The following is an 18653-nucleotide window of genomic DNA, read 5'->3' as shown; positions in this document are numbered from 1 at the left end:
CTACGATGAGTCGAGGAGTGAATATACACCAACGAAATGAAAACCGGCCCCGGTCCCTATTTCGTCCTAGCTTCGTCCCTGGTACCAGACCATGTTTCTTTTTCTCTCGGTTTCCTACCACGTATTCGAGGTCTCTTGAGTAGTTTTCCTATTCGATTTTTACCCCAAAAAACAAGTATCGATCCGTTTTTCACAATTATCTGAGTTTCGGCCGATGTTGGTTTGTAGAATACCAACAGCCTCAAATGTCCCCGTTGGTCCTTAATTTTTTTGTGGCTTTTTTATCTGATACGAGGGACCTTTTGTGAGATTTCCGGTGAATTTTGTTCCGGGACCCTGTAATCTCGAAAACCGTGTATTATTATTTCAATTTGAGCCATTCTAGAGGTATCATCTACGAGGTACATAAGAACGAAATAACAAGGGGTAGCTTAGGGGAACACTACCATTGTCATTGACCGTAAGTCAATCTAAAAGCTAATAAAGGAGATAAAACTTACCAGGGAGGGTGGGGAAAGGAGCGGGGAGAGTGTTGTATTTTACTCTGAATTTTGTGAAGTTATATTTGAACAAACTCAATAAAAGAAGGGAGAAATTCACTTCAATTAATTCAATGAGATTACAATGCTTAAATAGTAAAACAAACAGAGCAACAAACTCCATGTTGCACGTCTAAGTAAGTGCCAGAATAGTAGGAGCAACTCCTTACATTTCTCTGACTTTAGGGAAAACTGAATACAACTAGACCATTTTCTAAGGTCACTAACATACATGATCCTAAAACTTAGAGAAGCATTTTAATTATATTTCAATACCTCCCCTTAATTCAAATACTTCGAATGCCAATCTTTTCCATGAAGAACTAATGCTTGACTTGGGACAGACTCTTTGTGAACAAATCTGCACTTTGATCATTTGTTCCACATAATTTCAATTCTATCTTCCTTTCACTGAAAAGCCTTCTGATATAATGATGCTGAACCTCTATATGCTTTGTCCTAGCATGATATGCAGGATTTTTGGTCATGGCAATTGCAGATTTATTGTCACATTAAACTTCTGTAGCATTCATCTGTTCATTTCCCAAATCAGTCAATAATTTTCTCAACCACATATATAGCTTGTCTGCCTGCTGCACCTGATGTTATGTACTCTGCCTCAGTTGATGATAATGCTACTATATCCTGCTTCTTTGAACTCCATGTAATTGCACCTGATCCCAGAGTGAACACTGAACCAGACGTGCTCTTTCTGTCATCCAGACTACCTGCCCAGTCACTGTCAATGTAGACAACTAACTTGAAGTTCTCAGAAGCCTCATACCAGATGCCTTTCTCAGCAGTTCTTGCAATATACCTCGAAATTCTCTTTGCAGCTCCAAGATGCTGCTTAGTTGGACTGTGCAAAAACCTTGACACCACACTCACACTGTATGCAATGTCTGGTCTTGTGTGAGTGAGGTAGTTCAGTCCTCCCACAATGCTCCTGTACAATCTTTCATCAGTAGGACTTGTACCATCATTTCTCTGCAATTTCTCATTAGTATTCATTGGGGTAATTGCAATATCACAATCCTCCATCCTGAACTTCTTCAGTAAATCTCTTGCATACTTCCTCTGAGAAACTGAAACTCCTTCTTCACTTTGACTCACTTCTAATCCAAGAAAGTATTGAAGCTTTCCTAGATCAGTCATTTCAAATTCTTGCATCATAGATTTTCTGAATGCATTTAACATCTCTTGAGAGGAACTGACATAAATAATGTCATCCACATACACACATACCACCAGATACTCAGCATTAGATGCTCTTTCACTACTACAATTTTGCTCAAAGAGAACGGTTAAACACCGTTCTTGAAGCCTCTTTGAACCGTCTTGCGGCCAAGCGTTCTCTTTTATGTAAGAGAACGGTTGGTACGAAGTCAACCCGTTCTCTTTGTAATAACAACCAGAACGGTTGCATTACTTACCCGTGCTCATTGATTTATCAAGGAGAACGGTTTCTATTGAGAACCGTTGTCTTTGATAAAGCTGCTATATTTGGATTCTAATTTTTAAATTTGGCGCCTATTTTCAAAGAGAACAGGTTTAACATGTAACCATTCTCTTTGTTTCTGATATTTGAATTTGGCGCCTTTATTTTATATTTTCAAATAGAACAGGTTTAACATGTAACCGGTCTCTTTGATTCTGATATTTTTTTTTAATATTTACGATTTTTTCGTATCCCTACACGATTGAATCGGATAGCGCATATAAATTATACCTGCAATTCATATACTCAAGCAAGTTTTACGCAACAAGAACCTGAACATTCATATTTAATTTGAATTCACAAGACAAATCCTTGTAAAATTATACCAACTCTTATCATGTCTTTAAGAGCCTAAAGGCTACAAATATCGAAAATAAGTACAAAACATAAATAAAAATTCTTCATTCCTCATCACTTAGTTGCCTAAAGTGCAAAAATAATTAAACGCCAAGAAGAAGCTGCCAACATGGTCTTCATCCAACATTACTTTAGGGTTTGAAATTGAGTGTGAATTCAGCCCAAATATTTCGCACCTCGTCAATTTGCTCAACCGTATATGATGGTGGGGCGGTTAACATGAACTACATACATAAGACACCAAAAATTTAAGTTAATACACTATATACGACATGTAAAATAAAATAATTACTATGATGAAAATGAGAAATACAAAGAGATGAAAAATGATTGAAATGATAAGGAAAAGAACATACATTTGGGGTGATATTAACATATCTTGCTTTGATAAGGTCCAACATATATCGGCAAACATAATATCCGCATAATACGCTCCCAACCGGCTGCCGATGACACTAAAATAAAAACCCATAATGAGATTTGCAAAATGAGTAATTACGGTAGATACCCTACTCATTATGCCCCACAATGGTACAATCATCATTCTAGTCATCTTATTAGCTTAGCCACAAAAGCATTTACCAACACAATTAGCATTCACAACAGGATTAACATAAATTTGAAGCAATAGTATTAGTACTACATGTAAGCAATGATTTCCATAGTCAATACTAACAAAGGTATGCGTAGATAGGTCGGATTTTTAATGATCAAAAGGTTCAACCTACCTCTCTTTTTCTTTTCTCTTTAAAATTTTTTACTTGTTCTCCCACTTCTTCACCCAATTCCCATTAAAGCAATCAGTCTTCTCTAACACAAATAAAGCTATATTTCGGCTTCTTAGAAAGCACTGTTATAACACATAGAAGTATCATCTTGTTCTGCTATTCTGATATGCATAGATTTATACATATTGAAAAAGGTCAACTATTAAAAGAGCAGTGAGACATGATCTCAAGGAGGATTAAACAACTCGGTGACATTTGTACCACGAATAAATCTAACTAGCTACTGATGTTTATCAAAACGAAAATGTGAAAAGCACAACAAGTATCTATTTTTGGTCTTCTCAGTAGGTATAAGCCAAATTTCAACACCCTTATATGTAACCATTACTTGCATATTCACAGGACCACAAATTATAGTGTATTGTGAGACGGTTCACTTTTGTACGAAAAATATCTATTTAATGCTTGAAATGATAACAGTAGACTTGAATCATAAATGCTACGAGTCGATTTTACGCCACAATCCTAACCTTATGCTGGTAGTACAGGTGGGTAGTAGAGGCGGGATCTCATTCTATATCCGACCTATCTACGCAATAAAAATAATCACAATATAAAAGTTCGATATACCTTAATAATTTTCCAAGTAAGCGGTTTCGCCTCGAACCCGGCAAGTGGATCGATAGAGTTTCTTTTCTCGAACGCTCTACATTTCAATTAACTAAAATAAGTCGTTACTTCAAACATAAATCAAAGCACTAATAACAAGTATAATACACGATTTACCTAGTAACAGTTATCAACCGTTCTTTAAGTGGCGTTCTCGTAGCATAAAATTGTAGTAGTGTTTTGATATACAGAGTGGGCTCATTCTCACTTTTGTCAAACCCATTCTCTGTAAAGAAAGTATCTAGCCTGCTGTACCAGGCTCTTGGAGCCTGCTTAAGACCATACAAAGCCTTCTTCAATTTGTAGACCTTGTATTCTTCCTTCTCCTTGACAAAACCCAGTGGCTGTTCCACATATACTTCCTCCTGCAATTCTCCATTGAGGAATGCTGACTTGACATCAAACTGGAACACAGTCAGCTTGAGTTGAGCCGCCAGAGCTAGGATTACCCTAAATGTCTCAAATCTTGCCACTGGTGAGAAAGTCTCCTCATAATCAATCCCCTCCAATTGAGCATATCGTTTAGCCACAAGTCTAGATTTGTACTTTTGTATACTCCCATCTGTGTTGAATTTGGTTCTGAAAACCCATTTCAACCCAATAGCATTCTTCCCAACTGGTGGATCAACCAATTCCCAAGTTCTATTCTTTTAGATAGACTTGATTTCTTCTTCCATGGCCAGCTGCCACTCAGCTTGCTTTGCAGCCTCAGTAAAATGAATTGGTTCTTCAGCAACAAGAGCAAATCCACAGGTTGCATAAATTTCCTCCAGTGATCTCATTATTCTTGGTGATGACTCATCAGAAGAAGATGAGTCTTCTGATGTGTCTTGCCTTCCTGGAGGAGTTGTTGGTGGAGTATTATTCTGCTGAACTTGATCATTATTCTCCTGTGAGCCATTTTCCAATTCAAAGGTAAATTCCCTTTGATCATTGGACTACTGTGACCAATCCCAGACCTGATTCTCAGCAAATATCACATTTCTGCTGATTATAATGCTTCAATTTTCAGGATTGTATAACCTGTATGCCTTCGACTGAGTAGCATAGCCAATAAATATACACTTGATAGATTTCTCATCAAGCTTTGTCCTTAAATTGACTAGAGTGTAAGCAATACAACCAAACACTCTAAGATGATCCACATTTGGTCTCCTACCTTTCCAAATTTCATAAGGTGTCTTCTCTTGAATAGCCCTGGTTGGTGAGATATTCAGGACATATACATCAGTTGATACTGCCTCACTCCATAAATCATTTGGCAGACTCTGACCCCTTAACATACTCCTAGCCATCTCAGCCACAGTTCTATTTTTTCTCTCTGCAACACCATTCTGCTCTGGTGTATATGGAGCAGTCAATTCTCTATTCACTCCCTGATTCTCACATAAATTTGCAAACTCTTTTGAGGTGAACTCACCTCCCCTATCTGTCCTAAGACATTTCAATTTCTTTCCACTTTGAGCCTCCACCATGATTTTAAATTTTTTAAAGAACTCAAATGATTCAGACTTGGAATGCAAAAAATACACCCAACTCATCCTACTGTGATCATCTGTGAATAACAAAAAATATTTGCTCCCACCTAGAGATTCAGTTTGCATTGGCCCACATAAATCAGCATGAACCAACTCTAAACACTCACCCGCTCTCCATGCCTTGCCAATTGAAAATGACTTCTTAGACTGTTTCCCATAAATGCACCCTTCACACAGACCTAGTTTACCAACACTTGGTAACCCTTCTACCATTCCCTTATTACTCAATAATTTCAAACTTTGCATATTTAAATGCCCAAACCTTAGGTGCCATAGTCTAGCCTTGTCATCTTCTTTCACAGTCAAGGCTCTATTAACATTCCTTATTAAATCTAAGGAAAACATTTTATTCCTCCCAATTGATGTCATGACCACTACTTCATTTGATTTCTTATCCTTAATTTCACAAGAATTATTATCAAATAGTAGTGTGAAGCCTGACTCTAGCAACTGACCAACACTCAATAAATTATAGGCTAATAGAGGTACATACTGCACTTGATGAAGTAATTTGGTGTTACCTTGCTCAGTTTTGATAGCAATAGTTCCAACACCTTCCACACTCAACTGCTTATCATCTCCAAGCCTCACCTTGCTTGTCTTGGATTCATCCAAGTCCTTGAACATAGACTTGGTACTTGACATATGATTAGAGCAACCATTGTCAATGTACCAGACATTCTCTGCAGTCTCTTGTGCTCCATCTCTGGTAAGAAAGAGTCTTTCTTCTGTTTCTGCAACATTGACTTTAGGATCAGAACTCTTTTGATCCTTTTCTTTCTGCCAGCAGTTTGCCTCCTTGTGTCCTGGCTTAGTGCAATAGTAGCACTTGATTGGACCTCTTGATGACTGAGCATCCTTGGACTGGGTTTCAGATGACTGGCCAGATGACCTGCCACGTCCTCTCCCTCTGAAACCACTTCTTCCTCTTCCTCTGCCAGATGACTTACTTGATCTGTTAGAGTTACTCTCCTCTTTGGCTTGAAATGCTTTCTCCTCTTTCTTTTCTCCTCCTCTATTCAGTCTATCAGTATGTGACTGAAGTGAGCCCATCAATTCTTCAAAGGTGTAACTCTCCAGATCCTTTGACTCTTCTATGGCAGCTATAACATGGTCAAATTTATCTGTAAGGCTCCTCAAGACCTTACCAACAACATGTTCATCTGTGATCTTCTCTCCATATGCCCTCATCTGCTGCACTACACTTGAAATCCTTGACAAATAATCTTGAGCAGATTCTTTGTCACCCATGAGAGCAGTTTCAAACTCTCTCCTTAATGATTGTAATCTTACTTTGATTACTTTCTTATCTCCCAGATATTCTGCTTTCAGAATACCCCAGGCTTTTTTTGCAGTAGTAGCAGATGCTATACGAAGAAAGACTTCTTCATCTAAAGCATGTTGAATTATGAACAAGGCTTTAGCATCCTTCTTCCTCTTCTCTCTGAGTTGGGCATCTGGTTTAGCAGGTTTAGGATCATCAAACCCCTGATCTACCAATTCCCACAACTCCTGTGACTTGAACAGGGTCTGCATCTTCAATTCCCAGAATTGATACTTTGCCCTTTTGAAGATAGGCAAATGAGAAAGACCATTTGAACTATTACCATTTGTTGCCATTTAGAAATCCCTGGATTCGGAACCTAAGACCTGATACCAAATTTGTTGTATTTTACTCTGAATTTTGTGAAGTTATATTTGAACAAACTCAATGAAAGAAGGGAGAAATTCACTTCAATTAATTCAATGAGATTACAATGCTTAAATAGTAAAACAAACAAAGCAACAAACTCCATGTTGCACGTCTAAGCAAGTGCCAGAATAGTAGGAGCAACTCCTTACATTTCTCTGACTTTAGGGAAAACTGAAAACAACTAGACCATTTTCTAAGGTCACTAACACACATGATCCTAAAACTTAGGGAAGCATTTGAATGGAGGAGGAGTACGTACCCTCCCAGAAGAGGAGGAGTACCCTCCCAGAAGCATGTTGCATGCATGGAAGAGGAATACCAGAGAATTTCACGGGACAAAACGCGAGACCAGGTCTTCGAAACCCCACCAAAGAACCAAAACAGCACCATAGAATCATGCAATTTTAATATCTTGAAGCCATAAAATGTACTCCGTTAAAAAAACGTAAATTGACCGAATCCCAACAAAGCGAAATTTCGTTTGAAACCGAGAGGGCATTTTGATATTATAGTGGTGTCAAAATGTGATCTATCGACAACAGAAGGGCCATTTTTATCAGAAGGACCATGCAATATAATGCAGTCTTTCAAAACAATTGACGAGTCCACCATGCACGATGATTCCTACAAAGTACAAACAAACTTCAGTTTATATTTATTAATAATAATAATAATAATAATAATAAGGGTTGTTTTTTTCCACAATTCTTGCTAATCACGCTATATGCTAGTTCAATTCGACATTCGTGTATGGTTCAATGCCTCTAACGCTATAAATAAGTAAATAACCCTCTAACAACAGCACGCAACAACTAAGAGGAAACTTCTCTCTAGAAAAAGTGGAGAGAACTTTCTCTCAAAAGCAAAACAAAACAAAGTCTAAGAAATCATGGCTCTTTCCTTCTTCTAGTTTCAGTCTCTTTTTTTAGCTTTCTTGTTCTCTATTTTCTTCTTGTATGTGAGATAATGTAGATCTTTATCTTCCTCACAAGAAAAGAGAACTTTTTTTTGGTCACATTTTTTTGATTTATTTTACCTACTTTAAAACTATATTTTATTGGCTCTCCATCTTAGCCTAGGAGAGCTATATTAAGTCATATGTCTTGCTTATAGAAGGTTTTCTTATTAATCGAAGAATTAAATAGCATATTTTTTGAGTTAGATCTCACAAATTTGGTTGAAGCAAAATTTGAAAGCCATGAGCCATGTTCCAGATCTGAATTCTTTCTCTATTGCTTGTTTGGAGGAATTTCTTGCAGATTTTTTTGTTTGTTTTTGTGAAAGTTTCCTCCTGTCTCTTTGAGTTCGGGGCTTTTTAAGGCTTAGACTTTCTCGATTGTCACCGTCTTCTTGCCCTTTCTCCTTTCGGACTTTGTTTTACTCCAAGCTGGTAATTGAAAAATCTTTTAATTTTCATTTACCGCTTTCATCCGCAATGATATTACAGGTTGATCTCAGATTAACCTAATTTCTTTTTCTTATAAAAAAAAAAAAAAAAAACAACACGCAACAACAAAATTTTCAATCATATCAAGAATTCCCGAATATTATTTCTTGATTGATGTCGTCTGTAGAAAGAAATATGCGGGTAAGTCTAATCCAAACTCACATATTGCCTTACTTATCACAATTTCTTGTTTTTTGAGCTTAAAATGGGTAAAATATGTTATACTTAAATGTGTCTCTACGGTATACATCATGTATGGTTTACTTATTTTTCCACTGTATGTTATGCAGAAAGAATATGCTATAATTGGACTTACCTATACGCCATCCCGTGAAATGGGAATTTCGCAAAGTCCATGGCCGGAGACGATAATGACGAAGATACTAGGGCCGCCCCCAGAAGAATTGACGACGACAGAGATGACATCGGTGAAATATCGAGTAGCGGTGGCGATGGAGATCCTTGGTGGCGATGCAACACCTTTACTGGGTCAGATTAAAAAATTAAACGTCGTCGACGGTGAGAAGTTTAACTTCGTCGATGGTGATCGCTGCCATGTAAGTCCGCGGTTCACTTATATGGGAGGTTATCCTGTTAGGCATGACCATCATCTTCATGAACGATTCGTGATCCACCGTCAACGACAACGACAACAACAACCATCTCCATCCAACGTCCTTTTGCTTGGTAATAATTTGACCTTTTAATTTCCCTTCTCAAATATAATTTGACCTTTTAATTTGCCTTCTCAAATATAATTTGACCTTTTAATTTTCGCTTCAATTGAATCTTATTATTCTTTTATTTAAGCAAATTCTAAGGAGACTGCCAGCCTAACGGCCGACACCTGGATTTGGGTTGGTTCAAATTAAACTAAGCTTAATCGAAGGGTAGGACCGTGGTCATGCATAATGGATCAGTATTGTCAAATGTTGGAATAATTGTAGAATTGAATGTATTTCCTCTGTCTTAATTATTTGTTTACTTTCATTCTTTTTAGAAATATAACACTCTGTTAATGTTTGTTCCATCCATTTTTAATCACATAAAAATTGGAAAGAAAGCAATAGAACATTATTGCAATGCAATTTGCAAGCAATATTAGACTAAAGGCATACATTCGAGAATGGGTAACCAGGGGCCAGCCTTTAGCAAGCGCGGGCCGTGCGGCTGAATAGGGCCCCTGATTATAAGGGGCCCAATAGAGAGCAAGTCATTATATATTATTATAATTAGCGTGCATGTCAAACATTGAATTTTATTGTAGCGTAGTGGTAATAGTCTTGTCCGCATTATATGCTAGTAGTGAATGGTTGCGTGTTCGAATCTCCATATGCTCTCTATTTTCTGTTTTTTTGCCCTTTTTGCTCTCCTTTCTCAGCATTTTGAGTTTTTGACGGCTGGTCACACTTGTTTTGATTTTTATGGATCTACTTTGTTCTTTACTTCTCTTACCTCGTTCCGTATTTCGACTGGTCATATTACGGATTTTGTTAATTTTATGTATTTTATTTCCTGAAGTAGAAGATAGTTATACGGCCATTATTTTTGGTATCATATGTGACCTAAATAATATGTTTAAACTTTTTATCATATATCTTCTTCCTTCAAGATAGAGGCTCTTTTGACTTTTTGAGTTATTGGTAAAATAAGTGATGTTAATTATATTTTATTAGTAAACTGTAATAAAATATATGGTGTGTAATTAATTTTGAAATTATAATAGATTAGTTATAAATAGAGAGAAAGTAATCTAATTTCAAATGTGTTATAATTTCATATTATCGTTAAGCTATAAGCTTATAATTATACTAACAATTTTGTAGCGTGAGACATAAATTACAATCGTTAAAAGTTAATGGAGAGAGTGAAAATAAATTTAGGGCCCCTATTTACAATGTCGCACAGAACTCTCAAATCACGGAGACGGCCCTGGGGTTACATGAGTCTTCATTTTCATAACTATAAACTGATCATCGATCTAGCTTGAAGGCATAAATTAATGTATGGTATATGACATAATTATGTATAGTATGTAATTAATTAATTTAACAATAAAAAACGTGAGACGATCACAACGTGAAACAATCATAATATATAAAAAGAGAAATCATATACTCCCTTTGTCCCGGTTATTTGTTGTCCTATTTAAATTTGGGGTGTCGGAGTCAATTATCGTTCTTTCTATTTAAAGAATGAAATTGATGAGCAATTTGATCATTCACACTGAATTTGTCCCACTTGTCATTTAGTAATTGACCCGCTCCCTTTTCCTTAGTCTTTGTGCCAAAATCAAAGGACAATAATTGACCGGAACGGAGGAAGTATATATTAGCATTAAAAGATATTTATTTCATATATAAAAGTGGAATTGTCTCACACGATTGTCTTATTTTATAAATTAATCATGTTAATTTTAATGAAAAAGTTATTGACAAGTTTAACATAAATAATTTAATATAAGCTAACTTAAAGTTTCTTAACTGAATTTATAAAATCTAAATTTTTCTGAACTTTTCTGGACTAAACTTAATTTTGCTGAACTGAACTTATAAGATATGAACGTTTCTGAACTTATAGGATCTGAACTGAACTGAACTTAATTTTGCTGAACTGAATTTATAGGATCTGAACTGAACTTAAAGAGAGTTCCGGGGATGTAGCAAATTACCCCCATAACTTATGTACTATGTGAAATTCAATCCCCTAAGTTTCCCTTGTAGCAAATTAACTCCATAAGTTTTCAAAAATGTGCAATTAAGCCCAAATCAATTTTCTACCATTTTTTTTAACTAAAACCTATTATTTTCTATTATAAAAATTATTTTAAATACATCTATTAAAAATTAAATACAATATTTACATATTCAACAAAAAATGTGAATCAAATTTAAGATCAAAAAAAATTGGACATGTAACTTTTCATTGTAACTTCAAAAAAAAAAAAAAAAAAATTATCATATTATGAATATTTTTTCACTAAAATAAAAAAAATATTTAAACATGCTTTCTAATTAGTAGGAATTTTAGGATTAATATTTGATAAATATTTTTGACTTTTAATAATAGTAAATATATTTAATTTAGTAAATTTTATTAATTTCATTACTAAAAATAAGATATATGGTAAATTGCACATTAAGAGAAACTTATGAGGCCTATTTGCTACATTTATAAGTTAAGGGGTTTAATTGCACATAATATCAAACTTACGGGAGTGATTTGCTATATTTCCCCTAAAAAAAATAAGGCCTAACTATTGAGCGCGTGTATAAATAATCCTATTACGCTCCCTCACTCAAATGCCCATTGGACTTGAAGAGTGGTTGGTTGTGCACCGGCTCCCCCGTACCGTGTGCTGGTATTCCACTTCCAGAGTTTTTGAGGGGTTTTGAGGTTGCCAGGATTCGAACCCGTGACCTTCGGTCACACTGGTTCTGATACCATGATAGATGAACCAACTCAACCAAAACTTTAAGGTTATGGTTGAGGCCCAACTATTATAAATAATCCTATTATATATTACAAAGGAAAATGTGTTTATTCTTTAATTATCGATGTGATGGGCAGGAGGCAGAATGTTAAGGAAACTTCGGAGGCAATGTTGCAAATTGAAAAGGAAAATTTCTGGGAAGTTTGTAATGCGATAAGCACCAGTAGCGAGGACATGGGCCAGGTCCTAGACAAAGGTTTGAGACATGCGCCTAGTATTCAAACTTCAAAGTATTATGTTTTGATGATGACAAGAGCGTTATTCTAAGTACGCGTACTCCGATCCGTACTCGTAATTCATATGCATGTGGTTTATCGTATAGTCGTGATATGCTAAACAAGTGAAAACATTGATGAGCTGACTGGTTGAAGATCAAGCAAGGATATCGATGAAGAAGTTTGGTCTTAGTTACGAATAAGATTGAATGGATTTCTAGAGAATTGGTTCGGCGGGTAAGTTTAAAGTTCTTAGACAACCAAGTGCAATCCAAAAAAAAAAAACACTCAATTTCGACTACAAAATGTCTTCTCTCCAAATATTTTGAGCCAAAAGTTATTCGCATATATTTTGAATTTGGATAAAATATGGTGTTGGGTTTGTTTAGGTAAATACTCTAAAAATTACTCCTTCCGTTTCAATCGTTTATTTACCCTTAGATTAAAATAACATTCGTAAAGATTAAAAAAGGTAAAGAAATGATTAAAAGGGGGGAGTATCTTTCAATCTCTTACAAATCCACGTATTCCTTTCATTATTTCATGCGAGAGTATATATTTTAAGGGGAGTGCTTAGGGCACATGCTTAATCTTACAAAAACATTGAAATTTCATACGAGTATATTTTTTTCTCTCTTACTTTCAAGTCATATTGAGAAATTATTTTTAACAATGTTTTCATTATTCAAAAAGAGCCAATTCTACTCTATTGAACCAATTCTTGGGAATTTTATTCATTTTTATTTATCGGTCTCTAATTGTCTCACTTTAGTTCTACTTGGAGAATAATTGCGAGACAATATTCTTGTGTTTTTTTTCATACCTAGGGGAATTGGGTGTTCAAGTGTTTAACAACACACAATAAGCATTATTACTAGAATTAGTAGTGAATGTCGCTTATTCTGGTGTTTCTCAGTGACTGTATTGATTGTTTTGTAATCCGGAATATGTATTGTACTAATTGATAATACTTATATATTTAATAAGTTCAGCAGTATGATTAAATAAAAAGGGGGCACTTTAATTTTAGTTATTGCCAATCCAGAATTGGGTGTTTAAGATAAATGTAATTGACACTCTTGTGTAGTTGTGTATGGGAGTGAGAACAAGAGTTAGTTCAAGTAGTAAGAGCTTTCTTACTTCAATCATAAAGTTGGGGGTTCGATTCTTATCTGCGACATAAGTGCTGCGCTCATTTAAACAAAAAAAAAAAATATTGAGTCCATATTATTCATATTACTCTGCATTGTTTTGGGCATTCATGATTGTAATCATGTTCAGGGGTATATTCTACTGTCAATTGCTTACATAAATTGCAATCCTTTATGCAAACAAACAATAATATTCACATGAAATCAAAAATCATGTGATATTTCATTTTTGGGGCAATGCAATGCAAATTCCTACATACAACCAAGTGACTAAGTATATCCAGAAGTTGTTGTAAATAGAGTGATCATGTTCTCATGAAATAATATAAGGTTTTATATTTGTTGCAAAGAGTTACTAAAATTAGTAAATTTTTTAATTTCAATCATTTATTTACCATTGATTAAAATATTTTTTACAAATTATATCAAAAAATATTGGCTAAATGATTAAGAGTAGGTGAATATATCTTCTCAATTTAGCACGAGTGAATTCAAGGAAAGCAACTCGAAGAAAAGAACTAATCATAATGCACGTTGATTACTATCTATATACTCCATTAGCCCATTTTGACGAACCTAATCAGTTACTCTACACCTCTACGGCTCTACCTACTACATAGTAGCTCCTATTTCCTCCGTCTTAAGGAAAACTCGTCGTAATTTTAAAAGGATAAGAGGCTCATTTAAATTAAAAGTTTAAGTGGATATTTGAGACAAATTAAAGCTAGAGTTTCTATATTTTAAACCCCCTCACTCAAATAGTTGAGTATACATTGACCCTAAAGAGTGTTAAGGAATTGTTTTGGTGAATGTTATTCTACTTTTCTCATTAGTAAATCGTATATAAATACAATACGACAATGGGTCAAAGCCCAACAAAATCCACAAAACGATATTTGCCTAAACCGACCCTAATACCCCTCCTCAAACTGGAGCATCGAGATCAAAAACGAATGCCCCGTTTACGGAGAAGAAAAATAAATTGTGGCGAGGCTAAAGCTTTAGTAAAAAAATCAGCAAGCTAAGAATGCGTGTTGACATGAGAAGGCTGAATCAAACCATCAGTGATGACATCGCGAATGAAATGGCAATCAATCTCGATATGCTTGGTTCGCTCGTGAAAAACTTGATTTTGAGCAATATGTAGTTCAGACTGACTGTCGCAATAAAGGCGCATAGGACAAGGGACAAAAACACCGGCTTGACCCATTTTAGCTCACAAAGTACAGCAGCCATAGCCTTGTACTCGGCTTCAGTATACGAAAGAGAAACAATTTGCTGTTTTTTAGTCTTCCAGGAAATAGGAGATGAACTAAGAAGGACAATCCAGCCAGAAACAGAACGCCGAGTCAAAGGACAACCATCCCAATCAGAGTTACACCATCCAGATACCCTAAAATCACTATCTGAGCGTAACAAAACTCCTTGACCAGGGCTACCCTTAAGATATCTAACCACGCGAAGAGCTGCATTCATATGATCCTTGCGTGGTTTATGTAAATAACGAGATAAAATGTGGACAGCATAGGAGAGGTCAGGACGGGTCACAGTAAGATAAACCAAGCGACCCACAAGCCGCCTGTATGACTCGACATCATCTAGCAATGCGCCCGTATCCAGCCCAAGTTTGTATGTTGTTCGATGGGAGTGACGGCGGGTTTAGCACCCAAAAGACTAGTCTCGGAAATAATATCAAGAGCATATTTTCGCTGATTTAAGAAAATACCCTCGGAGCTACGAGCAACCTCTATGCCCAAAAAATACATCAAGGTACCCAAACCATTCATATGAAAACAATTACCAAGGTATGCCTTAAAAAATCAAGATGGCATCTGAATTACTCCCGGCAATGACAAGATCGTCCACGTAAACTAAGACATGAAGACATACCTCGTCTTTGGAGTAGCTGAATAAAGAATAACCGAAATAAGGCTAAGCAAAGCCATACTCACGCAGCGCAGCAGCCAGCTTGCCAAACGAACAACAGGGTGTCTGACGTAATCCATAGAGCGATTTACGCACACGACATACCTTACCTTCCTTACCCTTGGTAAAACCTAGTGTATATAATTCTTCGTCCAAATTGTCGTACGGTAAAGCATTATGCACGTCCATCTGATGTAGTTCCCACTTCTTAATAGCAACAACAAGAAAGGAATGAATAGTAACCATTTTAACAATAGGTGCAAACGTCTCTCCATAGTCAATACCTTCCACCTGATGGTTACCAAAAATAACCAACCGATCTTATACCGCTCAATGCTACCGTCAGATTTGTATTTAATTTTATAAACCCAACGGCAGCCAAGAGCCTTTTTACCAGAAGGAAGGTCAGTGAGTTCCCATGTAGCATTATTCTCAAGTGCAGTAATCTCGTCCTCCATTGTCTTGCACCAAGTAGGAACAGTAATGGCAACACGAAAGGTAGGAGGTTCGACACCAATTGTAATGGCTGCAAGAAACTCTCTATGGCGAGAGGATAAATTATTATAAGTAATATAATTAGCAAGGGCATACAAAGTACCTGAGGAGCAAGGTGAGTCGGGAGGTGAGCTAGGAGCAGAGGACGCGCGTACGGTGGTAGCAGCCGTTCCAACCATGTAACCACGAAGGCGAGAAGACGGTATTTTAGGACGTTTACCACGACCCATTTCACCATCATTAATAGTGCCACTGTCCACGTTAGTGGTGCTAACAACCGTGCCATCACCCATGTCACCAGCATTAGTAGTGTCATTGTCCACGATTGAGACGTCAAAACTCGTACTACCAAAAGTGTCAGCGGCCTCACCCGCATTAACCGAGCTCACCGGTGTATCTGTATCAAACCCATGCAGCTCGAGTAACCTCATTCCGATCATCAAACAGACCATGATCGACCAGCCTATTATTATTTGTAGAAGGCATTGCAGACGATGAAGACACACCTTCCGGAGCATAAGGAAAGCTGTGTTCGTAAAAATAAACATCCCGACTAACAAAAATATCTCTTGTAGCAATAATATCAAAGACTTTCCAACCTTTTTTTATTGTGCGGATAACCAATGAACAAGCACTTTCGACTTCTTTTACCAAATTTATCCTCTTTTGTATTTAAAGTGTGACCAAAGCAAATACAACCGAAAGTACGAATATGGGTATATGAAGGTACCGCCCCAAATAGAAATTCATAGGGTGTCTTATTTTGCAACAGCGGAGAGGGAGTGCGATTAATTAAATACGCATCAGTTAAAATACGTTCACTCCAAAAAGAAATCGGAAGATGAGCTTGAAACATTAGGGCATGTGCAACGTTAAGGATATGTCGGTGCTTGCGTTCGACACGACCATTTTGTTTGGGCGTACCGACACAAGATGTTTAAAAGAAAATCCCATTTTTTAAAAAATAACCCGCCATAGCATAAAATTATGTCCCATTGTCCGAATGAACGGACATATTTAACATGAGTAGAAAATTGATTTTTAACCATAGCCAAAAAACTCATAAACATATCGGTCACCTCTGTTTGGTCAAGAAGCAGATATACCCATACAACACGAGAACAGTCATCGACAAAAGTTAAAAAATACTTCGCACCACAAGAACAAGGAGTACGATAAGGACCCCATAAGTCACAGTGGATTAACTCAAAAGTTGCAAAAGCTTTATTATCATTCAAATCAAAACTATTGCGACTATGTTTCGCTTCATGATAAATATCACAAATATGGTCCAAATTTTAACGATAATTACTGACACGCGGAAGTAATTTAACTACTTTATTTGAAGGATGCCCAAGTCGTTGATGCCACAATTAAAAAGTGCCAGCGCTCACCCGATGAATAGCCGGCTTCACCACCGCACGAAGAAAATAATATAGTTCGTCCCTTAGCTCACCGACTCCAATCCTCGTCCTCAAAGAACGGTCCTGAATATGACACGAAGAATTTATAAAACTCCAAACACAATCAGTTGCCACTACTAACTGAGAAACGGAAAGAAGATTGCAAGTAAGACTAGGGACATATAGCACATTGCTCAAAATAAGAAATTCAGTTAACCGAACCGTCCCAGCGATTGTAGCCGAGAAACTATGGCCATTAGGAAGGCTAACGGGACACGGCGGGATCGAGTGCGAGTCAACCAACCATGTATCATCACCTGTAACATGATGAGAAGCTCCGGTATTAATAATCCAATTAGGAGACATGCCAGTGAGACGATCCTGAGATGAGGAAGGAACATGCTCGGATGTGAGAAGGTTAGCACGGGCTAGTGTACGCGAAGCACCAGAATACGAGACGCTTTTATTAGCCCATATTTCTTCAAGAGTCCGAGGACAATCACCCCCCCCCCCAATCCGGGAATTTTTGAGACTTGATGAGGCACGATTGTACCTCGTGAACAGAGGCGCTACAATGAGTGCAAAAAAGCTTCCTCCTTTCCTAGCGCTCAAGGTCACGCAAGGCACGCTATTCTGGTGTTGAAGAAGATGTAGACTCACGGCGAACAGCAAAAGCCATGACATCGAATGGTTCCTCAACAGCAGCAGCCCCGGGTGAATGAAGACGTTCCTCTTGAAGGACGAGATGGTACACACGATTTAAGGAAGGCAAAGGATCAAGAGCAAGTTATTGGGAACGAATGGTGGGATACAGAGTGGAGTCTAAACCAATCAGAAACTTGTGCAAACGCTCCAAATCCTGAAGAGCGAGAGAGTCCTTAGCAATACCACACGAGCATCGACCACACTTGCAGGCGAAAGGCAGCTCATAATTAGCGAGAGCGTCCCATAACACCTTCAGTTCACTGAAATAGGTGGTAACGGACATCCCTTTGGACTGCTTACAATCGTGAAGTTGGGCTTTTATGGCATGAATTTTTGATCCATCAACAATAGAAAACCTCTCTTCGAAATCAGACCAAAGGGCACGAGCATCCTTGGTGTATGGGATTGAATTCGTGACGGATGAATCAATTGAGTTCATAATCCATTGAACAATCGTGCAAGGAACAATCTCCCATTGGTATAGGAGAAATTTGTCGGTAGGCTTATCAATCGACCCATCGTAAAAACCAAACTTACGTCGTGATTTAAGTGACGTACGCATAGAGCGACTTCATTCTTCATAATTGTCGATGCGGAGTTTGACATGGGTGATAGACTGACCGGGACCCTCTTGATTAACAAGAGAGTAAGGGGAAAAGGGATCGATCTTGGGAGGACCGACTTTAGGATTAGAGCCAGAATCCATCGTCGTTGGAGATGACAAAGAGGCGTGGTGAGGGTTAGGTTTTTGGAAAAAACACTGATACCATGTTAAGGAACTGTTTTGGTGAATGTT

General features: G+C 37.1%; 3 protein-coding genes and 1 long non-coding RNA gene across 5 annotated transcripts; 1 reads left to right on the top strand and 3 right to left on the bottom strand.

Annotated features, from left to right (window-relative positions):
- Positions 1–1088: 1088 nt before the first annotated feature.
- On the bottom strand, positions 1089–1736 carry LOC141620860 (secreted RxLR effector protein 161-like). Its single transcript, XM_074437619.1, has one exon. The coding sequence runs from the start codon at positions 1734–1736 to the stop codon at positions 1089–1091; it is 648 nt and encodes a 215-aa protein (XP_074293720.1).
- A 556-nt stretch (positions 1737–2292) lies between these two features.
- On the bottom strand, positions 2293–3831 carry LOC141622196 (uncharacterized). Its single transcript, XR_012532895.1, has 3 exons — positions 3753–3831; positions 2751–2849; positions 2293–2618 (listed from the first exon to the last, which is right to left on the bottom strand). It is a non-coding gene; the product is annotated as an uncharacterized LOC141622196 (long non-coding RNA).
- A 3994-nt stretch (positions 3832–7825) lies between these two features.
- LOC141618625 (uncharacterized) lies at positions 7826–12571 on the top strand. Of its 2 annotated transcripts, XM_074435719.1 has the most exons (4): positions 7826–8412; positions 8558–8610; positions 8760–9156; positions 12040–12571. In XM_074435719.1, the coding sequence occupies exons 2-4, from the start codon at positions 8584–8586 to the stop codon at positions 12117–12119; spliced, it is 504 nt and encodes a 167-aa protein (XP_074291820.1). In that variant the 5' UTR covers positions 7826–8412; positions 8558–8583; the 3' UTR covers positions 12120–12571. The 2 variants fall into 2 exon arrangements, with proteins under 2 accessions (XP_074291820.1, XP_074291819.1); XM_074435718.1 differs by having other exon boundaries at positions 7828–8610.
- Positions 12572–17780: 5209 nt separating this feature from the next.
- Positions 17781–18419, bottom strand: LOC141620858 (uncharacterized). The gene is made up of 2 exons (XM_074437618.1): positions 17981–18419; positions 17781–17884 (listed from the first exon to the last, which is right to left on the bottom strand). Exons 1-2 carry the CDS (start codon positions 18417–18419, stop codon positions 17781–17783), a joined length of 543 nt encoding a protein of 180 aa, XP_074293719.1.
- Between the last annotated feature and the right edge of the window lie 234 nt (positions 18420–18653).

Source organism: Silene latifolia, chromosome X, assembly GCF_048544455.1.
Source record: "Silene latifolia isolate original U9 population chromosome X, ASM4854445v1, whole genome shotgun sequence".
NCBI lineage: Eukaryota > Viridiplantae > Streptophyta > Magnoliopsida > Caryophyllales > Caryophyllaceae > Silene > Silene latifolia.
The sequence above is the reverse complement of the archived record's forward strand: the minus strand, read 5'-3'. Positions and strand labels throughout refer to the sequence as shown.